The 27,878-nt window shown below is 40.8% G+C and overlaps 1 protein-coding gene across 1 annotated transcript; it reads right to left on the bottom strand.

Annotated features, from left to right (window-relative positions):
• Nucleotides 1-167: 167 nt before the first annotated feature.
• depdc1a (DEP domain containing 1a) lies at nucleotides 168-26,424 on the bottom strand. The gene is made up of 11 exons (XM_007892154.2): nucleotides 26,271-26,424; nucleotides 16,535-16,800; nucleotides 15,281-15,419; nucleotides 13,829-13,956; nucleotides 12,464-12,594; nucleotides 11,641-11,688; nucleotides 9,878-10,018; nucleotides 4,366-4,532; nucleotides 3,491-3,667; nucleotides 3,078-3,257; nucleotides 168-1,967 (listed from the first exon to the last, which is right to left on the bottom strand). Exons 1-11 carry the CDS (start codon nucleotides 26,316-26,318, stop codon nucleotides 1,806-1,808), a joined length of 1,587 nt encoding a protein of 528 aa, XP_007890345.1. The 5' UTR covers nucleotides 26,319-26,424; the 3' UTR covers nucleotides 168-1,805.
• Nucleotides 26,425-27,878: the final 1,454 nt, after the last annotated feature.

Here is a 27,878-nt window from a genome sequence, read left to right as displayed (position 1 = left end):
GTGGATCGCTTTTCTAGGGGTCATAATCCTTTTTTTAAAAAAATCATAATAATTTGGTTACTCAATCCACGACTGTTTGTGGGATACTGCTGTGTGCAATTGACTGCCACGGATCGCCCAGAAAATGTACACTCAATTCACTTTACAGTATATTATGTGAGACGTCTCGAAGACATAAGGCGCAATATCAAATACAAGGATTATTATCAAAATATGGTATAAATTATGTAGGCTACTTCTGAGATAACACATAAAATGAAAATACACAAGACGATAAAAGTAATAAAACAACTTATATGAAGTGGGGGCAACTGATGACAGTAGATGGCACCATTTAGTTACTGGCTTCAAATACAGAGAATTTGCAGCTCCAAATTAAAAATACAGTAAATGTTATAAGCTGTACAAACTCTCAAAAGAGGAAAAATGGTTATCAAGTAGTAAACTAATTTTTAAAAATCACTTTTGCACACAACATGGTGGTAATTAACATTGAAAGTTAAAACTATTTACATTAAGCTACTGCACAGTGGTTTCCCAGGCCCAGAGGTCAATCTTTATTTGGGGCTTTTGTACAGAAAAAGTAAAGGCAAACGGGTTTTGCAAAGTTAGATGGAGGAGAAAGGAAGAAACACAAAGAAATGTTTCAGACCAACAATAAAATTACACTCTACAATAATAAAGGCTGGTTCAAGATAAATGAATTGTAGGTTCAGACCAGGAACCTGGAGGGTCTTTTATTCTGAGCGTCAACAACTAGTGTATTGAGAAAATAAAAGGCCATTAAAGCTGGTGGTGTTGAAATCAAATTGAGTGATAACATACACATTTCTCTACCACTTTAAGCACTCAAGAGCAGAGCAAAAAAAAATCTTTACTCCTGTCACTCACCTTCCAATGGTGCAACATTTCCTGAACAGAGATGGGCATTATGGTCAGTTAATACCAATAAAGGTCACTCGTAATCCCTGGAATAATCAATAAATTGATGATTTACGTTAATTTTATTGCTGAAGAGAAATAGCTAGAGTCACTGAAGCCTCAATTCAGACATTGACTTAGTTCATCATGACCTCAGAATCGAGCCTCTTGTGACACATCTAGGCAATATTGACATTGGATGTTTATACACCAATACCAAATTTAAGCTTTTATCTAAACTTCACATGGCAATCGTTTACTCTGCTCTTCTTTAGGTAAGAACAATAGGATTGTCCATTCTGTCAGCCAAAGCAATAGAATTTAATTCAACATCCATTGAAGCAAATCTGGTCCAAACATAACACAGTACAGGTAACATAAAACAAATAACTATGGTATAACTAACTCTTATCTAGCTATGGTCAAGTCCTGCTTAAAAAACCCACAAGATTCAGTAAATAACAGCTGACCCCTAACACACCAACTCGATTATTTATTTCTCAGTAACTACAGCAATAATCATACAATACTCAAAAAAAATTCCATTTCTGCCTTAGTTTTAAATCTCTTATAAAAGGTTTGACCTTACCACTTAATGGATACAAATCAGACTAAAATGTTTTTGTGCAGTATCCAGTGAATATTTTCTCATTAAGTCTCAGACTCAATTAACCTTGCACATCTACCACGCAACAAGAATTCTGGAAACTACAATCTACATAACATTGCAAGGGGTCATACACAGTAACATGGATATTTTCAGATACAGCAATATGGATATTTTCAGCATTCAACAGCTCCAAATCTCCTGACATAATTGAAAATTGAGGACATTTAGAGACAATCTTCTAGTGGCAGCAGCAGCAATCCTCAGCAATAAGATTTTACATCCGAAAACTCCGGGTTCGTTGAAATGGCTGGAATGACTTCTTCATGGTGAAAAACATGAGCTGTGGTTTGAGTTTTGGTTTTTCAGGAAACAGCAGTGCCTCACTCTCGGTTGTTGGAAATCGATTTTGATATACGTCAGGATAAGATTTCTGAAACTGAAGCAAAAAAAGCAATTTAAAAAATGAAACAATACAATAAAATCATATTCATATTACATCATTCACATCAGCAGGACATCTCAAAGCACTCCACATTGCTGGCTATGTCCCAAGCTCGGAGATGGAACCAAAAAGTTTAGTGAGGGGGAAACATGACCCAAAACATGGTCAGAGGTAACTTTGAGGTAGGTTGGGGGCACAAGTCAAAGGGACTTCAAAATGGAATTCCAGAGAGTGAAGCAGAATGGCTGATAGGTTGTCTGCCAACAGTTGGCAGATTGAACGGGGACATGAACTAGGCCAGTTGATAGAGTTGTAGGATTTAAACACAAGAATCTTGGACTCGATCCTTTGGAGGGTGCGGAGCTAGTGGGGTGATAGGCTCACACAATATAAACACGAGGATAAACAAATGAGGAACAGCTCTTATGTTGAACATTTCTGAATATTCGTACAGCATTGGTATTATTCACTAGCCCGAGCCATGAAGGTTAACCTTCACAAGAACAAATTTACATTTACATCACGCCAGGAGGATTTTAGATTCCAAGCAACTTCTTGGTGGCAGATTAAATAAAATATCATGTTGGATCCAAGGTTGCAGTTTATATAAGTTTGCTGCAATTGTGGAAAATCTGGAGCAAAGTATTTACAGTAATGTTAAGGCAATAATAATAATAATAATAATCCTTGCATTTGATATAGCGCTTTTCACGTCGGGAGGACGTCCCAAAGCGCTTCACAGAACACACTGTAAAGTGAATTGACTGTATATTTGTGGGCGAACGCGGCAGCCAATTGCGCACAGCAATGTCCCACAAACAGTCGTAGATTGAAAATGGCCAATTTAATTATTGTTTTTGTTTTTTGGAGGGATTATTATTAGGCGTGTGGAGTAAGGAAACTTGCCCAAGGTTTCGCCCTCTGCCTGGAATTGAACTCAGGTCTCTCACTTGCAAAGCGAGTGCTCTAACCACTGAGCTACAGGACTCCACAATAAAACATAAACTATTCAATAGATATTTAATATTCAATACATAATATCTATTTGTAAAGATTATTGTACAGTTGTAAAACAAATGTGACAGAATCCTTAATTCATTCTACCTGCTTTAGTTTCCTCTTTTTCTCTTTGACAGACGTGCTTTTGTCCATTATTATTTCTTCCAGCAAACAAGCAATTGATTTTTGGGCACTTGTTCTTGGTTCCTTAAATTCCTCAGCAATAATCTGATGGCAAGAGTAGGAAGCTAGTGTAGCATCAGCATCAGCGCCTTGGTACTTTATCTGGTAGTGATTTGGTAAGAAAAGGAAGAAAGACTTAGTTGTAACCTCTACAACTGAATTCAAACAATTTGCAGCTGCCTAGGAGTGACTTATTTCCTTCTGAAGCTGCAGATTTTACATTCATTGCAGGTGGTCAATAATGGAGTAAATTTTTAGAATTACTGAAGCAAAATAAAAGTCATCATTTTAGTGACATTTAGGCATCATTAATAGTCATCCATTAAACAATCTACCTGAACTCTTCGGAGGTGAGCCAAGTGTTCCTCTACTGCACCCTGCAGATGGTCAGGAATTCTTAGAACATCCTGGTAATGATCCATCATAAAGCTGACTAGTCTAGCTGCTAGCAACTCATCAAGATCCACCTCATCCTCGGAACAGAGGATACAACGAGAGAAAGTTTGAACCATCTGCAATAATGTTTTAAGAATATGTTAGTTGTTATTTCTCTATATAAACCTATGTATTAAGAAATAAATTGAAGCTGATTTGCACCTGTTCCTCTAGTTTGACTCATGGATCTATTAAAAAAAACAATGTAATTAAGATACATTTGAAGAGATATTAACAAGCTACATAAAAGTTTCTATATCTGCCACCCCTGTCTCCTCACCACTTAATAAGTCTTTATACTTAATATACTTTCCTACTGGAAATACTTTGGGGTGAGTATAAAAAAAAAGATTTCCATAAAACAGTACTTGATGTGAGGTGGAGAACCTACAAAAATATTTTAAAAACTGACCAAGATAATTCCCATGAAGATTTTGATTTACAGCTCATTGTTACACCCATTATAAGGCAACTCGTTACAGTGAGAGTGTGTAGATTGTGGCGCTACACTACACTGAAAGGTACATGTCCAGCAAACTATTGCCCAATTCAAACTTTAGGAGCCACAAGTAAGTTGAATGTGAAGCCATCAAAGGAGTTTCTCCTGGTGCCCTGGCCAAGAATCTCCCCAAATTAAAATGAATCATCTTTTGGGACATTGGTGCCTCCACTTATAACATAGTCACATTTTACAGCGTATCCTATGAACTGCCTTTAGAAGTCTTCCCGATGTGAAAGGCTCTATATCAAATATAAGGAATATTATTAAACTCACCAGCATTCTAGCTCCAATAGCATTGTGTAGAGCTGGCATTTCAGTATTTTGAACAATTCGAGCCATCATTCTCATCAGAAGCTGAAGCTTTCGACGATTTTCCGGAGGTAAGAGGAGGCAACAAACCTGCAGTGCTTCGATACCAACATGCTGTTGTTGCAAAAGACCTAGGTTTCCAAAGAGAATCATGGTTAAAGTAAAAACAACAACTACAACTGTAACTCCCCTTATCATCTCCAAAAATAATAAATGTCAAGCCCATTTATAAATCTTTCAGTTTAAAAAAAATTGGTAGACCAAAAAGGAAAATGGTTTCAGCAAAATATTTTAAAAAAGCACAGAATTCATCAGCAAATCCTTCGCCATATAAACCCGTACAATCATCCTACCTTTATGACACACCATCTTTAATCAGTAGCTTTTGTTTGATTTGTATAATTCAAAGCAGACTGCCACACACTGTTTTGTTCATAATCCCATTGTACCTTTATACTTAAAGCAAATTAATAGAAGTAGATCATGAGAAAGCATAAGCCACCAGCCACCAAGACCAATTCAACAAAAGCTAGCAGATCATTCCTGAAAGCAAACCAGACAGGAATCATCTGTACATATTGAAGAGTGCTTACTTGGCATGCTGCTAGGCTTGAGCAGTACTTGGAGAGCAGCTCCACGTGGGTTAGTAGAAAAGGTGTATGGATTATCAAGATCACTCCCTGAACTAGCCTTAGAAGGTAGGTCTCCTGCCCAAGTATTTTGAATATTATTCAAATCCTTTAACACCTTGCTTGGAGAGCTAGACTTTAGTCTATTGAAACAGTGAGCAATAGATTGGAAAGCCGATCCATTCTCAGCTAGATCAATTGTCGATTGCTTGAAACACTGATCATTACAACATTGAATCTTTGTTGAAGATTTAAACCACTGATGTTCTTTTCTTTGGTTACATCTATAATTTTCTCCTTTTCCTTCTTTTATTGGTTCAGAGTAGACACGATTCAATCTATCTTCACACTGAGAATTTGACTCAGTTCGAACAAATCCAGAATCTTTCCATTTTGATGATAAACTACACAATGACTGCTTTCTTTGCTGAACTAGGCAAGTTTGCGACTTCTCATTTTCCAGCTTTTCTTTTTTAAACACCAACTTTGTATTTGAATTAAAGAAGGAAGAAGGATGTCTTTCAGTTTTATTTCCATTTACTGTCATGTTAAGGTCTTCTAATGAGCAATACCGATATGTGGAGACCCAGGGATTTACAGCCTCGTCTTTCAGTTGTCTGAGATTTGCAAGGCTACTGCCTCGATTCATCTTGACATCACCCTTGCTTTCCATCAAAGGGTTTGTAGCATCTTGTTGACCCAGGTCATTTGTGGAAGTGTGCATCAACGAAGGTTGAGAAATGGATCTGTCCCTCAATTGGTTGTTAATAAAATGATTATGAACTTCAGGATGCACTAAGCTAGATAGGCTCCCATGACCTTTTTTTACACATTGGTCATTCATAATTTTGAAAGACTGCATGCAACACTTCAATTCTAGAGTTCGATGTGATGACTGTTGTAAGATTTCAGGAGAATATTCTGAAAATTCTTCTTTTCTACCCAGACTTAACATAAGATTTTCAATTGAAATAAACGAGGAGAGTATGGCCTGGCTTGCTGTGTCACGAGTCAATGATTCTTGTATACAAAGTGGTTCCCTTTGTCGTTCTTCAGTTTTGGAAGTTTGGCAGGGAAGTGTAATAAACCCTGAGAGTGCTGCATGAAGTGCAACAAGATGATAGGTAACAAAAAACAATTAATGTTACAATTGGACTGAAACATGACAATGGATATGTACATTGAAGAGAAAGTGACATGTGGTTAGTTGACTCCCTCAATTATGATATTTGAAAGCATGCAAATCATAAGATACGACAAACGATACAAACTTAATCTGAACAGAGAAATAATTAAAGATGTTAACACGACTCATCTCAAAAGACAGGCCAAAAAGTTGGAATGAATGCACAAAAAAGGAACATGAAAATAAAACATGTGAACCAATGTTCAATGGATAACTCAGATGAAAGAAACGCACTCCATTTATCAGATTATTGCTATTTAAGCAGAATTTATTGACAATTGTGATCATCCTGTAAAGGAGCCAACTTATTTTCTGCAGTAGTTACCGTAGTTTTTGAATTAAGTTAATCTTTGCATGATACTGTACCTTCCTCAGAACCCTTTACATCGATTGCCTCTTCTTCATAAGTACTGAATAATGTATTAGTTCTATTAATCCTCTAGAAAAGGTTAATAACTCTAAACTTCTTCAGATAGCACGGTAACAGTTGCCATTACAACCATTGTGCTACAGCAGACAATACTTCAATGTTTGCATAACTATTCCATTTATAACATGCTCTGGACAAACTTTATTGCACTTTAATGCTATGTAAAAGGTCAAATTTAACATATATCAGGGTTAGAAAGAATAGAATAGAACAGAATAAGATATGTCAGGATGGAGTTGTTATGTGATGCCACACTTAGATTTTACAATTCTATAAGTTGTACAATATTGGGAAGGTTAAGTGAATTTGAAGTCTAAGTGTCTTGGGAAAGATTGTGTTTAAGTATATCTTGTTGGTCATAAATAATTTCTGGTGGCACAGTATGTACCAACACGGGTTCAGGAATAGATCTATTAATCAATTGTTAGCAAAATGTGGAGTCCTGTAGCTCAGTGGTTAGAGCACTCGCTTTGCAAGTGAGAGACCTGAGTTCAATTCCAGGCAGAGGGCGAAACCTTGGGCAAGTTTCCTTACTCCACACAGAGCCTAATAATAATCCCTCCAAAACCAAAAAAACCAATAATAAATTGGTCATTTTCAATCTACGACTGTTTGTGGGACATTGCTGTGCGCAATTGGCTGCCGCGTTCGCCCACAAATATACAGTCAATTCACTTTACAGTGTGTTCTGTGAAGCGCTTTGGGACGTCCTCCCGACGTGAAAAGCGCTATATCAAATGCAAGGATTATTATTATTATTATTATTATTGCATATTAGTGTAAGAGGTGGCAAGTGATAGCTTGATTTCTAAGACAAGGATAAAAAAGTACTTGTATTGTCCCGTCAAAATAACCATTAATCAATTGTTAGCATTAATCAATTGTTAGCAAAATAACCATTGATCAATTGTTAGCAAAATGACTATTGTATATTAGTGTAAGTTAGCATTTATCAATTGTTAGCAAAATAACCATTAATCAATTGTTAGCAAAATGATTCATATATATTAGTGTAAGAGATGGCAAGTGATAGCTTGATTTCTAAGACAAGGAGAAAAAAGTACTTGTATTGTCCTGTCAAAGAGCATAGAGTAAATCAATTTTTAAAGACTCAGCCAATGCATTGCTCAGGAATAAAGGCAATGTGATCTGAAAGAGATTGATGAATAGAATGGATTCATTAACATAACAGTGGATAGAGTAGGATGATTAGTAGAGGAAAATGATTGGAGTGGATAAAGAACAAATTGAGAGAAAAGGCTGAGCAAAGTCAGTAGTTGAGAAATCAACAGCAAGAGTTCCTCTAAGCTGATCAAGTGTGGGTCTCCTTAGAGGAAATAAGGGTATCAAAATAGAATTAAAGACTTGAGTCCAATATCTAGGGATACAACAACAACGAAATTACATTTGTAGAGCGCCTTTCACGTTGGGAGGACGTCCCAAAGCGCTGAACAATCAGATGTCAGGGCCTGAGCATGGGGGAGGGGTGGTGTAGGGGTGAGGGAAGGCAGAGAGGTGGGAGGGAGACCAAAGGCACGGTCTAAGAGAAGGGTCTTGAGACCGGCCTTCAAGGATGCAAGGGAAGAAGCGAGGTGAAGAGCCATGGGATGGAGTTCCAGAGTGTTGGGGCAGAGAGGCTGAAAGCCCGGCTACCGATGGTAGGGTGGGTCGGGCGGGAGACATGGAGCAGGCCGGAGCCTGATCAGCGGAGGGAGTGGACAGGTTGGTAGGGAGTTAGCAGGTCAGAGAGGTAGGAGGGGGCAAGGCCATGGATGGCCTTAAAGGTGAGGACGAGGATCTTGAACTCGATCCTCTAAGGGATTGGGAGCCAGTGGAGTCGGGCGAGGGTGGGAGTGATGGGATCACGGAGCCTGGTGCGTGAGAGTACACGGGCTGCAGAATTTTGGATGATCTGCAGCTTGTGAAAGGAAGAATTCGTAAGGCCGATGAGGAGGGAGTTCCCGTAATCAAGCCTTGATATGACGAATGCGTGGGTGACGGTTTCGGCAGCCTGAGGGGTGAGGCAGTGGCAATGTTGAGGAGGTGGTAGTAGGTAGCACCGGTCATGGTCATGGGAGAAAGGAAAGTTCAGGGTCAAACAAGACACCAGGTTCCTGACTGGCTTAGTGAGGTTGAGTGCAGAGGCGCTGGCGCAAGCCAATCAGGAGGGCCTCGGTCTTGCTGACGTTCAGTTGGAGAAAGTTGGCCCTCGTCCAGGACTTGATGTCGGACAGGCAGTCGGTCAGGACGTCAGTAGTCCTGGAGTTCAGGGTGAAGGCAGAGAGGTAGAGTTTGGTGTCATCCGTGGAAATTTATCCTATGTCTGCAGATGACATCACAGGGGGAGCATGTAGAGGGTAAAAAGGAGGGAACTGAGGACAGAGCCCTGAGGAACACTGCACGAGACAGTGCAGGGGCTAGAGGAGAAACCGTTTGCCGCGACGAAGTGGAGGCGGTGTGAAAGGAGGACCTGAACCAATCAAGGACAGAACCTTGAAGGTTGAGGTGGGAGGAGAGGAGGTGAAGGAGGACTGAATGGTCTACGGTGTCAAAGGCGGCGGAGAGGTCGAGGAGGATGAGGAGGCAGAGGGAGCCCTGGTCACACATGGTCAGGATGTCGTTTGTGACCTTGACCAGAGCAGTTTCCGTACTGTGGGCAGCACGGAAACCTGATTGGAGGGGTTCATGGAAGGAGTGAGAGGAGAGAAAAAAGCAACGCTGGGAGGCAACAGCTCTCTCAAAGACCTTGGTTCTTGAGCAACGGCTCTCTCAATGAACCTCTTCCATTTATTGTAAAATGTCAGTGGAAGGCACCATCGGAGGTTAGAACCCCCACAAATGAAGCTCTAAGACTCTCATTTTTAGGATTGCTATGGCTACCAGCTAGGTTGAAAGATCTAAGTAAAGAATGACAAATATGAATCTACAGTTAGTACCAGCAAAGTTGGTCTCTGCGTCGTAGGCCTGAACAATTTGTGAAAAAATCACAATTTCCTTTGCCAGTTTACTTGCAATTTCTAAAGAATTGGCCAGCTTCACCGAAATCATCTCCCTAATGCCCCTTGGAAAAACAACATAGAAGTGTCCTGATTCAAGTATTTTTATGACCCCCAAAGATGTTCAAGAATAAAAAAAAGTATCATACATTCACCATAACGACAAACAAGATTTCTTCAATTCAATACTTACAAAATGTTTACTGTAAGACAAATTGATGGTTTAAAAACTCACCTAATATATTGATGAAGAGTTCATAAAACTCAAATGTGAGCAATGGCTCCTTTAACTTCTGAAAGTAATCTGCTATGGTTTTGAACACATCTCTTTCAAATCCTGGATACATAGGCTGGTTTAGATCACTTCCATTTGGCCCTAGGTGAGGAAAACACACAAAAACAAATAGTAATTGCATTAAAGCATTCAACTAATCAATTGTTGAAATAAGGACGAGCAATCATTATTTTGTGAAGAGCAAGAACACAGGCTTGAAATGGCTTATGAATAAAGCCCCTGACGTTTCATGCATAATTCATGACACTTCAGTATAGTGCTGGAGGAGTGTGCTGCATTTTCAGAAGTACCATTCTTCAAATGAAATGTTAAACCAAGGTCCCATCTACCTCTTCAGCTGGATGTTAAAGATCCTGTGGCACTATTCCAAAAGAAAAGGGAGTTTGTCATGTTGCCCTTGGCCAATAATCCCAAAGAAAATTGGTCACTCACTTAATGCTGCTTATGGGATATTGTTGTGCGCAAATTTCTGTAACTGTGGAGCTATGTTAAAGTAGGGCAAATGAAGTATATAAATACATCAAATCAACTATTGATTGATCACATCGACATGAAAGGTGCTATACAAATTTAATTTTGCATTGTATTGAGAATTTCAATTGTGAGGTAATAAAACAATATCAAAAGAAGTACAGACAGGATCCACAACGGCTTAAGGATCCTTCTTGCTTACTCAAAAAGTACTTTCCATTTTCTAAAGTTAGGACCATCTTCATGGATAAATCATATTTGCTTTACCTGATTAACCCATAACAGAAAGGTAAGTTGTCTCAGCCAGTAACAAGGAAAACCTCCCAGTATCTGAATTTAGAACCTGAGATGTTTTGAGTAAACATCAAAGGACAAAGATAAGGCTGAAAAGGGCACCTTGTATTCTGTGAAAGAGCAACACCAAGAATTGCCTGTGCCACAAGCATACTGACGCTTGACTTTTTTTTATTTAGGTTTATCACAGCTAATATATCTCCTGAGAATGCTGCTTGAATGATCTGATTTGTTACCATGTTGAAAGTCAGGGTGGTTTATTCAATTATTGCAGATCTAGGAAGATTATAAACTCTGATAAAAAGACACTTTCTAGTCAACCTTTGAATGTGAAGCAGACGGGAGTACTGATGGATCTAGATTATTCTTGGTCCTTTCAGGTTATTTAATTGGAGATGAAGTTGTGCTGTTTAACATCATAGACTTTTTTTTTTTGTTTCCCCTTCAATCATCAAGGCTGTTTCTGGAATGTGTGAAGAATATTCCAACAACTACTTAATTTATTAAGACATCCTTAATTTATTTTCAGAATCTATTTCTGATTGTAAGGCTATTTATAAATAAACAAATATCTAAATATAAAAATCCTTTAAACAAACACAGTCATCAATTTGCTATATGAAAAATAGTAATATCAGATATGACTATATTGCATCTTTCTCCAATCTAGAAACTCAACAGTAACTAAGAAATTTAGCAGATACTTGGCTGCATTGTAGATCAATATGAAAGCAAGCAGAGTGCTGAGTTCCTTAACTCTCATGCTTATTTTATTACTTCTTGCCAAATCGCAAATGGTTTTATGTATTCCCAATTGCAATTTCAACTAAGTTGATGGATTGCGTGTACTGAGCAAACTAATTCCTCAGTGTGTAGGTGTACCATATAGTTATGGTTCATATCTACAAAATCTTTTATAAAGGATGCTTGATACTTACAGTTTGCAAGACACCTCATTGCTGACAGAACCCAATGTGGAAGTTCTTCTGTTTGGAAAAGGAAAATTATTTAGGCCCTTTTTTAGACATTACAAATTAAGAGTTAAATCCTAAAAAGGAGCAATCTTAAAGTCCTCCTGGGGTGTAATCAGCGTCTCTTTGAGCTGAACTGTCTCCAAGGTGTTTGAACCAACCCCCTGTGGTGGTCTTGGTAGTCCGGATCCTGAGCCAGGCAGACTCACAGTACTCCATGGCACGCACTGGTGATGACAGCACAGCCAGCTTGGCTCATCGGAAGGACTTGGAAGGACAGACACTGGGTGCTCCCACACAGCTCCTGTCACTGGGGGTAGGGAATTTTCCCACACAGCTCCTGTCACTGGGGGTAGGGAATTCTCCCACACAGCTATTGTCAGCAAGCAAGGGTAGGACCACCTTAACCATAGGGCTTTTGCAAGTCAAAGTCCTAACGGGTAAGAAGATCGTAGCTGGATAAGCAGCGGCAAAGTTTGCCAAACAGTGCTATCAATGGCAAGGTATGCGGTTTTAGCTGGTTAGACCCAATGCACACTCTGGGGTCCCCAAGCCTTGGATCCTGGCAATCTGCACCTAATGCTTTCCAGAATTAAGCAGGATGCATTCCTCTAGGGAGTGCGCGCATTCCATTCCAATAATCAATCTCTATAATTCCCATGCATATGTGAGATGCATGGAATTCTCAGTTTGTTTTGGATACTCTTAAGCATCGTTTCCGAATATGTCACACCAAAAAAAAGGATTTTTAAAATTAAACAATTGTGAAAAGCAATGAACACAAAGATACCTGATTTGTTCTCTAGAATTACTATTCCTTGCTTATTAATATAATGTACATTATACATGATGTGTTTCGGGTTGACTAGTTTAGCATCAAGCACTCCATCCAGGGAATCCAGCCCTAGGATCTTCTGCAACCTGGAAGTCAAAAGAAATTTGAACAATAGAACTTTGAGTATTCTTGCATTTTGAGGAAAAATATATTGCTCTTATAGTAAATACACAGTTACCATTTAGAGCAAATATAAAATAGGTATTTCAGCTAACTCTTCCAATGAACCAAGAAAACAATTTTAGAACAGGATCAACAAGCTGATCATGTGTATCAATTTGGTTCAGTTGGTTGAACTCCAGGTTCTAGGCCAGATTTGGGTATCAACCCAAGGTGGAAAAAATTGGGTCTGAAAGTGACCCCTGACCACGACAAAAGACATGGGTGAGAGTTTTGGCTGTGTTGGGAATGAAGTAATAGTGGAGCTAAGAAGGTTAAAGGAAGCAGACTTGGTCAGCGCCTCAATGAAAGGTTGGAAGGAGACTTGAGGATCACAGTGGGAGTGATGTCAGCAACAATGTGAGAAAGTGGGAGCCATTGAAAAGAAATACCCTCTTTAGAAATGATATTAAGCACGCTGAGACACCACCCTGCGTGGAGGGCACTATATAATTGCAAGTTGTTGTTGTTAATATACAATTTACAATGAAGTTTTGCTAATCGAAGACTGAATTTGGCAGCAAAAATTATTCAGTAAACCAAACTATTCATTTAACTAGACTAAACATAAGGAGACTCATCTCCCAGAGATTGAGGCATGCAGCCTCCAACCACACTGTAACTGGAAACACTCTCCCCATTCGGACGCATCTTCATTCACGTGTGGAACCAGTCAATCGCCAACGACCTCTCCAGGGAGCGAGAGGACATGAGGGGGAAGGAGGAGAAGAAGCTGATGATGTTCTCGCTATACCATGAAGGTAATGATTTGGGATTACGTGTTTATCCGTACTAAGATTAATGGTTTTATACGGGCAGACACGAGAAAATTGTTCAATAAACCAAATTATTCATATACCCGGTATTCAAATTACCCAATCTGTATTCTTAGATTAAACGTGCAGAAGGGATTTGGGATTTCTAAATTCTATTGAATAAACCAAATTATTCAATTATCTGATATTCAATTAACAGAATTTCACTGTATTAAGCTATAAAATAGAATATACAACATATGGGGAATAAAGCAGCATTTGAGTAAATGGCCCCATTAAAAGTCACACTATACAATCATGATTTTTAGGAATCTAATGTTATTTATTTTGGAAATGAGAAGTGGGGAAACTCGGGGAAGAGAAAGCACAAACACGTTTCACCTACTTTGATAGTGTAATTGATTTCCAAATTTCTTCCATAGTTCCTTTTGAAATCTCTTTCCTGTATATTATTCGACACTCGGGTACTTCCCCAATTGCAATGCTGTGCCGCTTCTGCCACAAATCAGCATTCTAGAACACATCGCAATAAAAACAGTCAAGTGAATGTAGAAACTTACAATACATCACAAAGTACATTATGCTACTGTTAAATCAGAGCTTCCAACACACTTTCAAACAACATTTATTGAATTAAGTGGTTTGTATACACACAAAATTAACGTTAAGAATTTAATGAGAATTTAACAGGATTAGATATGTACTATTCGGTAAGAATTTTCACACAACATTGAAGATTGACACAAAGCAGAAATAACTAATTCATACATTGATGTCTATATATCAGACAGGGAAACACAATCAAGTGGTTCCATTACTACATATCAAACATCAAGTACTACTTACTTAAATAGACTAAGATAATTACTTTTTAAATTGTAATTAATCCAATCTTTGATACTTGAGTGTTTTGCATGGCAGAGATCTCATGATAGAGATGAATGGATATCAAAAATGCTACATAAAGCTTTGAGTAGTGTGTACAACAGAAATGCCAGCTATCCACAAAAGTGAAATTTCATTATAGTCGACTTTTCCTATTCAGGTTATTTGTGGCATAAGAAACTGTATAGTTTTTATGAGCCATTGCAACCAAAGCCAATAAATTCAGGTAAAACAAAGTCTTCCAGGCATAATTATTTGGGGCCCCCAAAGATAAAGCATTTTACAATTTAAAATCCCATATTTAATGCAAGACGATGCACGTTTTACATCTTCAGCATTCAGTTTAATATATTGTAGCGCGAAACAAACATAATTAGTGAAACAGAACTTTTAATATGTTTGTGTATATTTTACCCATTTTTACCATTTCTAGTAATAATAATTGTACATGTCTTAATTCTATAGTTTTTATGTTCTTTAATTATAGAAAAGAGAAATATACAATTTGATTAAAAAATTTCCCCAATAATAAAAATTGAAAAACATCTGAAAAAATATATGGCTAGTAATCTCTGACAACAAAAATGGCCAACCTCCAGGATGTGAAGGCACAATAGATATCACACTGCACATGTGCGCTTTGCGCAGGCAATGTCACACACGTTGTCAGCCATTTTTGTAGTTCAAAACAATTTTTTAAAATTGTCAACAATAGGAATTCATTTTCCTCGGTTCTGCAGAAAATTGAAAGACTCGATAAATAATTTTTAATTAATTAAAATTGAAAACGGGTAGATCCATCTATGATCCAGAACCCTACAATATGCTGCTCAAAGCTATCTTTGTAGCAGAAAAAAATCACGAGTGCACTTTATGCCCTTAATGTATTTCAATCGCTACTGAACAATACAAATCATATATCTACAAATTACAGTATTTCAACGTGTCTTACCAAAATTACAGGTCTCACCAGGACAGGACCCTGTCTTGGAACATCGTAGTCATTCCAGTCTGGAAATATGGGATTTAAGTCACGGACTAAACGTGTTGTCTTTTTTGGATAGGGCTTAAGAGGAGATGATGGAGGAAATCTAAAGAAAAAAATGTATAATCGTAGAATCAACATATTTACATACAGGGCAACCATTTATAGCACTGTTGCCTTGATCCAGGAATTACCTGGAACCAATATCATGAAAAAATGTCTGTCCCTGCTAGTGTTATATTCTACACATTGTAATAATAATCTTTGCATTTAATGTAGCGCTTTTCACGTCTTCGAGACATCTCAAAGCGCTTCACAGAATATACTGTAAGGTGAATTGACTGTATATTTATGGGCGAAAAGTGGAGCCAATTGCACATAGCAGTGTCCCACAAACAGTCGTGGATTGAAGTGACCAATTTTATTATTGTTTTTTTTTCTTGAGGGATTATTATCAGGGGTGGAGTAAGGAAACTTGCCCAAGGTTTCGCCCTGTCGCGAATCGAACCCAGGTCTCTCGCTTGCGAGGCAAGTGCTCTAACCACTGAGCTACAGGACTTCATACAGCACGAACATCATTTTCCACACCTGCACATGAGCACCATGGATAACAAGCACTGCTGATCTTCAGATTTAGCGTAGCAGTTTTCACATCAAGAGGACATCTCAAATCGCTTCACAGGATATACTGTAAAGTGCAGTGATTGTGTGCATTGTGAGCCAACTCGGCAACCAATTTGCAATGTCCCCTTGTTTCACAAAGTAACATCAGTATTGCTGGACCTCAACACAGGAAGTAACAGATAAAGACCCAAAGATATGGAAGTTAGCCATAATTTAGTACCAGAGGCTGGGTGTACTGCACTGAAGGAAAAGCTATATTAAAATGAGGAGAAAAAGCATTAAGGGTTACCCTGAATCAAATTAGTCTCTATAACTATATTCTAATTCAATTGTTCGTAAAAAAATCTGAGTGGGTCAATGTGTTCCAGAACCAAAAAATTGAACATGTTCAATTATATATTTTAAAAGCTTGTTTCCCATAGGAGCAAATTGAAAACTATGCACTCCAGTTACTCAAGTGAACCTTTTGAGGCACAGCTCAAGAACATTGCAATCAAGGCCTGGGGACCTATCGTTTGTTAGCTCAACACCGATGAGGGACAGTGGGGTTAAAAAGAAAAAAGAAAAACAAAATAAATTAAGGAGCCTCACGTTTACCTATACAGGCGATTGTTGTCTTCAAAGTCTTCTTTTCCCCATCTTCCCTTTATATCTTCAATCACATGATTTTTTAAAAACTTTTTGAGTAACTGTACAGTCTGGCTGCGAGTAACTTCAGAACCAAAGTTGTGGTTGCATCTAAGTAGTTTATGTAAGCAATCAACACCCTCCGAGGCAGAAAAACAATGGCCATAGGTACGAAAATGAAGTCGATGCTTCTTTAAGGGCATTCCTCCTCGAAAAAGCTTGATAGTTTCATTCCACTGGGAAAGAGAAAAACAGGAATTCAAAATTAATCTTAACCAATTTGCTTCAGAATAAATCGTGACATTAGTCAGTTTTTACTGATTTTCACCATATATTCACAGATTTGTTTCCATTAAAAGGTACTCTGATAGATAATGAATAAAAAAAACTCATTTTTTTCAAAATAAAAACTGAAATCTTTTCAGATTTGTTAGGCAAACCAGCAGGCATTTTGCATACAACAAGAACCCACAAATACACATGGAGGTAAATGGCCACAGACAATAACAACCACAGCAAATTATATTTATATAATGCCTTTCAGCTCGGGATGATATACCAAGGCTAGTCAATCAAGGGTTTGCACTAGAGTTGGGGGATGGAATCAAGAAGGGTGGAAGGCAAAGGTGATTGGGAGGATGAGCAAAGGCATGGTCAAAGAGTCTGGCCTTGAGGGAGGCAAAGGAGGGGAAAGGCAAAGGGACTCAGGATGGAATTCCAGAGGGTAGGGCAGAATAGTTAAAAGTCCGACCACCGATGGTGGGGTGGCTAGGGGACATGAAGCATGCCAGCGCCCGCTGAGCAGAGGGAGCAGGCAGGATGGTAAGGACGCAAGGGTAGAGATGGGCAAGACCGTGCAGGGCTTTAAAAATGAGGAAGAGTATCTTAAACTTGATCCTCTGGGGATAGGTAGCCAATGAATCCACGATGGGGGTGATCGGCTCACGGAGCTTATAATAATAATAATAATAATCCTTGCATTTGCTATAGCGCTTTTCACGTCGGGAGGACGTCCCAAAGCGCTGCACAGAACACACTGTAAAGTGAATTGACTGTGTATTTGTGGGCGAACGCGGCAGCCAATTGCGCACAGCAATGTCCCACAAACAGTCGTGGATTGAAAATGGCCAATTTATTATTGTTTTTGGTTTTGGAGGGATTATTATTAGGTGTGTGGAGTAAGGAAATTTGCCCAAGGTTTCGCCCTCTGCCTGGAATTGAACTCAGGTCTCTCGCTTGCAAAGCGAGTGCTCTAACCACTGAGCTACAGGACTCCACGTGCTTAGTGTGGTAAAGAACAGGAGCTGTAGAGTTCTAAATAATCTTCGGTTTCTGGATTATTCAGAAGAGTGTTGGGAAGTCAGGTAAACAGGGAGTTAGCATAGTCAACCCTGGATGTGATGAACCCATGGATGAGGGTCTCGGGGGGCTGAGGGGTTAGGTAGAGGTTGAGGCCGGCAATATTGGGGAGGCAGCGGAAGGCAGAACAGATTAAAGGACGGTTGAGAGTCAAACAGAACACCAAGGCTCCATACTGGTTCCGTGAGGTGGAGAGTATATGCATGAATTGTAACGCTGTCAGCACCTGAGGTGAGGAGGAGGTGCTGACAGGACCCAAGCAGGAAGGCCTCGGTCTTGTCGACATTCAACTGGAGAAAGTTAGCTCTTATCCAGGACTTGATGTCTGACAGGTAATCCATCAGGGAATAAACAATTTTTCTTCAAGCTATCAAACTATGAATGTACAAGATTAAAAAAAATGAAAACCAAATCAAAGTTTATTTATACAAAATTATAATGCCCTCTTGAGCCAATTCCACCATCTTATTGGACCATTATAGAGTTAATCCATATCTGTCAATACATCTATTTCCTAAGCATTTATCTACCTTTAACATAATCAATTATGGATATACAGCCATTTGAAGAAATGTATTCTACATTCTCAGAACTCATTGTGTGAAGAAATGTTTTCTTAATTCACTTTTAAGATGGTCTTTTATTTTACACCGCTTTATGTAGCTTGATGTGCATTATTACGCGCTCCAAAACCCTACTCTGCGTGAAGAGTGCTATATTAATGCAACTTGTTGTATTTTAATAATATTAAACAAGTATTTTAAACACCTCAATCAGATCACCTTTAACCTCCTCAATTCTAGGCAATATAATCTAATTTTGCCTAGCCTGAACAGATAATCTCTTTAACCCCAGGTGTTAATCTGGTGAAAAGTTATTGGACACCCTCTAAGGTTAGTAGAATAATAATAATCCTTGCATTTGATACAGCGCTTTTCACGTCTTCTAGACGTCTCAAAGAACTTCACAGAATATACTGTAAAGTGAATTGACTGTATATTTGTGGGCGAAACGTGGCAACCAATTGCACACAGCAGATGAAAACAATGAAATAGTAATAACGATCTTTGTATTTGATATGCTTTCTAAGGATGGAAACTCAAACTGGATATATTACTGATATCTGACCAGCAATCCAAGACATGTGCAGAAACACTTCCTTGCTTTTATATTCCAGAAACCTCCTTATAAAGCGCAGCATCCATTAGTTTTTTTGATTGTGATCTACACCTGTAAACTAGCGTTCAGCGACTCAAGTACTCAGACCCTTCACATTACTTTGTTCATCTACCAAACTAATGTCTCTCCATTTGCAAGATATTCTTGTCGGCCATTCTTGCATCTCAAATATATTTGCTCAAGTACATACAGTGACTACACTTTACAGTAAATCCTGTGAAGTCCTTTGAGATATTTTGGCAATATGACAAGGCCTTATTTTAAATGTAAGGATGCTTATTATTTACTGTCTCATGCTACAATGTTTCCGCCCAGTTATCTTAGCTTTAATGAACCAAAATTAAAAACGAATGGATTAGAGCTAACAAACCAGATACTTATAACCTGATGAGAAAGAACAAAATGAATATTCTGGATGGTACAATCTCAAAGGTGAAGAAACAAAGAGACCAGGGGGTTAATAACAGTAAATCTTTGAAGGTGGCAGGACAGGTAGATAAAGCTGTTAAAAAAACACATGGAATATCAGGCTTTATAACTAGTGGCATAGAATACAAAAATCAGGAAGTTATGATAAACCTTTACAAAACACTTGTTAAGCCTCAGCTGGAGTATTGTGTTCAGTTCTGGATACCACACTTTAGGAAGTACGTCAGGGCATTGGAGAGGATGCAAAGGAGATTTACCCGGATGATACCAGGGATGAGGGACTTCAGTTATCAGGAGAGGCTAGAGAAGCTAGGATTATTCTCCTTGGACCAGAGAAGATTAAGATGAGACTTAATAGAAGTTTTCAAAATTGTGAGGGGATTCGATACGGTGAACAAGGAGAAACTATTTCCACTGGCGGGTGGGTCGGTAACCCGAGGACACCGATTTAAAATAGTTATTAAAAGAAACAGAGGGGAGATGAGGAGAATTTTTTCACACAGTGAGTTGTTCGGATCTGGAATGCATTGCCTGAAAAGTTGGTGGAAGCCGATTTGATAACAACTTTTAAGAGAGAAGTAGATCATTATTTGGGGAGGACAAGTTTGCAGAGCTATGGGGAGAGAGCAGAGTAGTGGGATTGAATTGGATAGCTCTTTTCAAAAAGCCGGCACAGACACGACAGGCCGAATGGCCTCCTTTTGTGCTATACAATTCTATGGTTCTTATTGGCAATGTCAATACCGAGCCAAATTGCCCTCCAAGTAATTTCTCCTATGATGTTCCATATCGCAAATCATTTGGTCTTTACTCGTAAATGAAATTTATAACACCTTATCACCTCATCAAGACGTCTCAAAACGCTTCACAGCATATGCTGTAAAATGGTGCAACCGCATATATTTTGTGTGTGAACACGACATCAAATTTGCACACAGCAATTACCCCACAAAAAACATGAAATGAATGACCAATTTTATTTGAGGAATTGTTGGCCAAAACATTGGGGAAAACTCCTATCTTTTCGAATAATACCACAGGATCTTTAACGTCCATCTGAACAGGCTGATTGGACCTCAGTTTAACCTCCAACATTGCAGTGCTCCCCCTTGCCAACCAAGATTGTGAGCTCAGTCCCAAGGCAGGGCTTGAACCCACAATCTTCTGACTCAGAAGCGAGAATGCTACCTACTGAGCCAGGCTGCCCCTTGTACATAAACAACACCAATCTCTCTCTATCTCCCCCCTGGATTACAGGACTTGTGCTTTTTTGACCAATTACCCTTCATCCATCAAGTCCTGAATGAGTTCCAACTTCTACAGCTCAATGTCACCAAGACAGAGGCTCTCCTTCTTTGCTCCTAACAGCACCTCATCACCTCAGGATCTGACTGCATCAACCTAAATGCATGCTCAGTTCATCTCACAGATGGTAATAGGGAACCTTTGGGTTTTATTCAAACCTTCAATTCTTTTTCAAAGCATAGATCCGGGTTCTCACCCACTCAGCCTTCCCTCACTTCTGCAATATCACCAAGCTCTGCCACCACCTCTCCTTCAGGCTGCGGAGAGCCTCATGCATAACTTCATCACATCCATGTTCAATTATTATAACTTGCTACACTTCCCAGCTCTTCACGACACAAGATGCAGATCATCCAGAATTCTGCAACCTGTGTCCTCTCCCACACCAGGAGCTGTGAGCCTATCACATTGATCCTTGCTTGCTTCCCCTGAACTCAAAATCTTTGTCCTCATTTTCAAATGTCTCCTCCTCCTTCCACAAAAAATAAAATAGCATTCTGCAATGCAGCTGACATTCCAATAAAATTCCTCTCCCTATGTACAACGTCTATGTACTGCCGCAATTAGAGGTACTCAGAATTTCACTGATCTGCTTAAGATATAAATCAATTACTTCTCTTTATGTACAAAAGTTAGAATCAAACATGACAACAAATAGCTTAGGTTGAAGGTTCATTTCAGCGTAATCAGCTAGAAGAATCATTTCTATTAAGACATAGAAAACCTTAAACTTAGAACAATGATTCTTCAAACGATTGGTTCTTTTCTAATTTAAATAATGCACAAATTAGTCTCATCCACTGATCCCATGTTGAACTACAACCATTTTTAATTGGAGCAGTTTTTAAAAATGTTTGCTGCAGAGATTCCCCAGAGCTTATTTAAATTACACGAGCCTCAAATGTCTGCAAACAAACTGTAGTAATTAGTCTTTTCTTAAAATTATTTCCTGCAATTACCTTGGATAGATACAATAAATGTTTTGATGTACGTTATCTGTGATCTGATGGAATATTTGGCACGAATATCACTATTTAGACTTACTTCAAAGAGAAGTGCAGCAGGAAATCTTTGAAAGTCCATTTTATTTTAATAATTTACTGGTCCCCATGGTCTAGGATTTCTTACCCCCATTACAGCATTTCTCTGAAAATATACTTGAGTAATTAAATTACATCAAGGCTTGACTATGCAAACTCATTGCTTATCGGCCTCCCCAACTCCCCTCCACAGCCTGCAGATCATCCAGAACTCTGCAGCCCTCATCCTCTTCCCGCGGCAGGCTCCGTGACCCTATCACCCCCATCCTCACTGGCTTCCCATCACACAGAGGATACAGTTCAAGATCCTGATCTCCACCTTCATAGCCCTCCATGGTCTCTACTTCTGCGATCTCCTAAGCCCCTACCATCCTGCTCATGTCCTCCGCCTCGCTCATCCCACTATTGGTGGGCAGACCACCTGCCACTCTGTGCCCACCCTCTGGAACTTCATCCCGCAGTCCCTTCGCCTCACCCCCTCCCTTGCCTTCTTCAAGACCCGTCTCACAACCCTCTTTTTCGATTGTGCTTTCGATCTCCCTGCTTCCACCCCCTGCCCTCCACCCTCCCCGACCCCCAGCTCAGGTCCGAAATCTATCTGTCCATCGCCTTAAGACATCCTCCCAATGTGCAAGGCACTATACAAATGTAATTTTGCTGCTGTTGTTAAATTGTCAACTTTACTGCTGAGCTTCAAAAGAGTGCTCAATTTCTTAGAAAAGTGGGGGAACAAAGGCAACTAAATATAATAGACATCCTGCACAGACCGAGTTACTGCAAAGTTCTGGAAAATTTGATTTGGTGCCAAGAGTAATCTCAACTAAACATTTAAATGCAATATCAAGCAGTTTCCCATTCAAGCCTAGTAAGCCACCTAGTAAATCCTATTCTCAAAATTACATTTGTATAGCACCTTTCACGTTGGGAGGACGTCCCAAGGCACCGACCTTCAATATCAACCACTTTTTCAAGCATCTATCCAGTTCCTTGTTAAAATTAATTTATCGACTCTGCCTCAACATCATTTGGGGCAGAGAACTCCACAAATGACTAAAGATAAATTTTTCAAACCACTAATTCATGAATTCATAGAACCTTTAATTTTTCAAACCTTTAATTCATGAATTCATAGAATGTTAGCCTATTACAGCACATGGGCTGTACTAAAACATTCACTCAAATTCCTTAATTTTTCTGTGCTGTTTGTTTTTTCATTTGCAGTTAGCACTGCATCCAAAATAATAAACAAGTGTGTCAGTAACACCATGAAGTTTGGTTAACCTAGAAGGCTGCAAGACAAGCTCGTCATCATACAGTATATCATAACATTACTTGGAGCTGCATTATTAAATCTTCCTCCACGAATGATTTTTTTTAAACATTTACTTTAACAACAACAAATTGCATTTATATAGCACCTTTCATGTCGAGAGAGCGCCCCAAGGCACTTAAACATTTTAGGATTCATTTTCTGATAACTGAATATCTTTTAGTAAAACAGTAAAGTTAAAATTAGAATTCAAATATCTCATAATTTGTGACTTTTCCATTTTACAATGCAAAATTACATTTGCAAAAGCGCTTTTTGCATTGGGTGGACATCTCAAAGCGCTGTACAGTGAGGGATTAGAACCCAAGCGGGTGGGGGTGGGGGTTTGTTGGGATCAGGGAGGGTGGAGGGCAGAGAGGGTGGCCAACCGCATGGTCGAAGAGGAGGGTCTTGAGGCGTGTCTTGAAGGAGGTGAAGGGAATGAGGGTTGGAGTTCCAGAGGGTGGGGGCAGAGAGGCTGAAGGCCCAACCGCCGATGGTGGGGCGGGCCGGGCAGGGCAAATGGAGCAGGCCGGAGCCTGCTGAGGGGAGGAAGTGGATAGGTTGATAAAGGGTTAGCAGGTCGGAGAGGTAGGCGAGGGCAAGGCCACAGAGGGCCTTGAAGATAAGGACGAGAATTTTGGACTCGATCCTCAGGAATGGGGAGCCAGTGAGCCGGGCAAGGCTGGTGTGGGAGAGGATACGAGTTGCAGAGTTCTGGATGATCTGCAACTTGTGGAGTAAAGAGTTGGGAAGACCGACAAGCAGGGCGTTGGCATTTTAATTTGTATACTGCAGAATCCATAATTAAGCAACTATCTTAAAGGGAAGAAAGTCTAGTACTGAACAAAATGTTCAAGTTCCTAAAACCATTAACAAACAAAATAGTGAACATGATTGCTACAGTTCACAGCCATGTAGAAAGGAAATGCCATGTTGTCTTGTCACAAAAGAGAAGCCTCTAGACAAAACGTTCAAAGGGTTAGAGCTGATTAAATATGTACCAGTCTTTCTGTGTCCCCTCACCCCACAAATGACCACTCTTCAATAACAAAACATCATGTATGTACTGGTACTACGTATCCCATTGTATTGTTGTATTGACTCTAATCCCATTCCGCTGCTCTTTCTCCATGTACTTTAACATTTAGGTGCCGACTTGGCTCAGTTAACACTCTTGCCTACAAAGCCCTCCATGGCCTTGCCCCAACCTACCTCTGTGATATCCTAACCCTCTACCAATCCGCCGGCTACCTCCGCTCAGCCGGCTCCGGCCTGCTCCACGTCACCCCGACCCACCCGCCCCATCATTGGCGGGAGAGTCTTCAGCCACTCTGCCGCCAACCTCTGGAATTCCATCCCCCAATCACTCCGCCTCGTCCCCTCCTTAATAATAATCCTTAGCCTCCTTCAAGTCCTGCCTCAAAACCCTCCTCTTCGACCATGACATCGGCCACCCCACACCCCCCCACCCCCCGATCCCAGCTCGGGTCTGAAATGCTGGACACTGTCCAGCGCCTTGGGACGTCCTCCCGACCTAAAAGGCGCTATACACATGTAATCTTGTTGTTGTTGCCTCTGAGCAGAAAGTATTTAAGTTTGGTGATGGACTCTTGGTCTTTGTCTAACACTCAAGTCCAGTGAAATGGAAAGGTCACAAATTAACATTTTTTGTACAGAGCCATGAGCTCTTTAAAGTTGATCTGTACAGGCAGACAGGGCTTTTGGGTTATTTCCATGAGTGGGAAATCAGAACATATGGTTCTCCAATTGTAACCTAACCAATGTTGTGTGCAAATTTAGCATCATCACTTGTGGTAATAATAATTCTTGCATAGCACCTCATGTCGTCAAGACATCTCAAAGCGCTTCACAGGATATACTGTAAACCAGAATGACTGTACATTATGTGGGTGAAACATGGCAATCTTAAATGTGTACACAACATTAGTTAGATTAGTTAAAACGTTTGGTAGATTTGGTGGATTTTATAGACCCGACTTCTTGCATATCAACCTTCAAAGTCGATGTTAATAGCCCCTCAGTTCCTGGTGTGTAGGATGCATTTACAAAGCACCGGCAGTCATTATAAGTGAAGGAACATCACATGCACAAACACTTGCATAAACATTCACCATCTGAAAACATACTCCAATTACTTGCATTTATAATAATGATAATAATCCTTGCATTTGTTATAGCGCTTTTCACGTCTTCTAGACGTTTCAAAGCGCTTCACAGAATAGGCTGTAAAGTGAATTGACCGTATATTTGTGGGCGAAATAGTGCCTTTCAAGCGGGGTGCCGTCTCGGAGTGCTTAACAGAGGCAGGGCTTCACGTTGAACCAGGGTTAGGTAGCCATAAAAAAGAGGAAGGTCTTCAAGCGCGATTTGAAAAAGGGGAAGGAGGGGGAATGGCGGAGGGATTGAGGAAGAGAATACGTTTTGGCGGCGTAGTAGCTGAAAGCACGACAAGGCACCCTTTCAAGTTGGAAGACGATTTGAAGAACTCGGTGCAGGGCCAACCTGCTATAATAACACAACGGAAAAGTTCTGCTGCCTTCTGAAGTTAGAAAGGAGGACATTACACAAACGTGTTAAAGAGCCACCCGTGCGAAGTGCAACAACTTACATTTGTATAGCGCCCTCCATTGCTGGGGAGGGTCTCAGAGCGCTGATCAGCCGCTGAGCTCCACATGGAGGTGGGGAGAGAGGGGTGAGGTGACCGGAAAAAGGTCAACGAGGAAGGTCTTCGGAAGACGGGCAAATAGTGGGCAAGAGGGTCGGATAATAATAATCCTTCCATTTGATACAGCGCCTTATCACATCGTCTCCAGACGTCTCAAAGCGCTTCACAGAATGATACTGTAAAGTGGGTCGACTGTGTATATTGTGGGCGAAACGCGGCCAGTGGTGCAGAGAGCGCTCCGGAGCCTCGGGGCACCGAAGGCAGAATAACAAAGTCTCGGGTGCAAACTGCACTCCCAGCCCCGGCTGCACCGGCCGGTGAGACTCGGAACCGCGGCAGAGGCGCCCCCTCCCTTCCCCCTTCCCTTCCCCCTCCCAGACCAAGTCACCCGCTCACCAGTTTGGTTGCCCTGTAGGGCCCCGGGGCTATGATGCCACTCTCCATGGTGCTCGCGCTGTCTCGGCTCGGCCCCGGCCCACAGGCCCCCACATCAGTCAGCCACAGTGACCGTTGGGAGTCACGGCCTCCGGCCGCTCGAGCTCCTTCAACCCCCGGCAGTTTGAATCGGGAGCTCGCGCGCCCGGCGCCCTCTGATTGGACAGGAGCGGAGGTCCCGTGACCCGGTAACCGGGCAACCGGTCAGGAACGCTTAACGTTCGGTGTGGGGGGGGGGGGAGGAGAGGAGAGGAGAGCGGGCCAATCGGAGCCCAGCATGAAGGGCACGTGATCGGAGCGCTGGGGTTGGTGACGGTTGGCTGCTGTACACATCAATGAACAAATCAGAGGGGAAAAAAAACCTTAGCCGTGTTGCCCTGTGGTCAACGAGTGAATTAGTTCAGCGGTTTGGCTTTGCACTCCTAAAAACATGGATGGGAATGAGTCAGCCCGGGCTGTGACTGGGACGTCAAATGTCAACACCCATTCAGATATATATATATCTGTCATACATAGCAGATGTATGACAGGATCCAAGCGGCGTCTCTGCAAAAGATTCTCTGCAAAGTTAATAATAATAATAATAATAATCCTTGCATCTGATAGAGCGCCTTATCACGTCGTCGAGACGTCTCAAAGCGCTCCACAGGATATGCCGTCAAGTGAAACGACTTACGTGGGTGGGACGCGGCAGCCAATTGCGCACAGCAGTGGCCCACGAACAGTCGCGGATTGAAGTGACCAAATTATTTTTTTATTAAAAAAAAGAGATTATTATCCCCGGGAAAAGCGATCCGCCAAATCGACTAACAACCCGGTTCCTACTTTGCCGCTGGGCGTGGGGAGTGAGGACACTTCTCCGACATTTCGCCCGCCCGGGGATTGGATTACGATACTGAACCAAATTACGTTTGCGAAGCGCTGACGGGGTCAGCGGGTCAGGGGGGTGGGAGGGGGCGAGGCCGTGGAGCGCCTCGAGGACGAGGGTTTTGAATGCTATCCTCTGAGGGATGGGGAGCCAGTGGGGTCGGGCGAGGGTGGGGGTGATGGGGTCGCGGGGCCTGTGGTGCGGGACCGGCCACGAGCTGCAGAGTTCTGGTTGATCCGCAGCTTGTGGAGGGAAGAGTTGGGGAGGCCGGCAAGGAGGGAGTTTCCGTAGTCGAGCCTTGAGGTGACCTTATTTTCTGGCTCGTTCTGCCCAACTGAACTTGATACTCGGAGAGAAACGTCTTAGGGGAAGAGTGAACATTGAAATTAATAATAATAATAATAATCCTTGCATTTGATATAGCGCTTTTCACGTCGGGAGGACGTCCCAAAGCGCTTCACAGAACACACTGTAAAGTGAATTGACTGTATATTTGTGGGCGAACGCGGCAGCCAATTGCGCACAGCAATGTCCCACAAACAGTCGTAGATTGAAAATGACCAATTTATTATTGTTTTGTTTTTTTGGAGGGATTATTATTAGGCTCTGTGTGGAGTAAGGAAACTTGCCCAAGGTTTCGCCCTCTGCCTGGAATTGAACTCAGGTCTCTCACTTGCAAAGCGAGTGCTCTAACCACTGAG

The sequence above is a fragment of the Callorhinchus milii genome, unplaced genomic scaffold, assembly GCF_018977255.1.
Source record: "Callorhinchus milii isolate IMCB2004 unplaced genomic scaffold, IMCB_Cmil_1.0 Scaffold1, whole genome shotgun sequence".
In the NCBI taxonomy this organism is placed as follows: Eukaryota; Metazoa; Chordata; class Chondrichthyes; order Chimaeriformes; family Callorhinchidae; genus Callorhinchus; species Callorhinchus milii.
The sequence above is the reverse complement of the archived record's forward strand: the minus strand, read 5'-3'. Positions and strand labels throughout refer to the sequence as shown.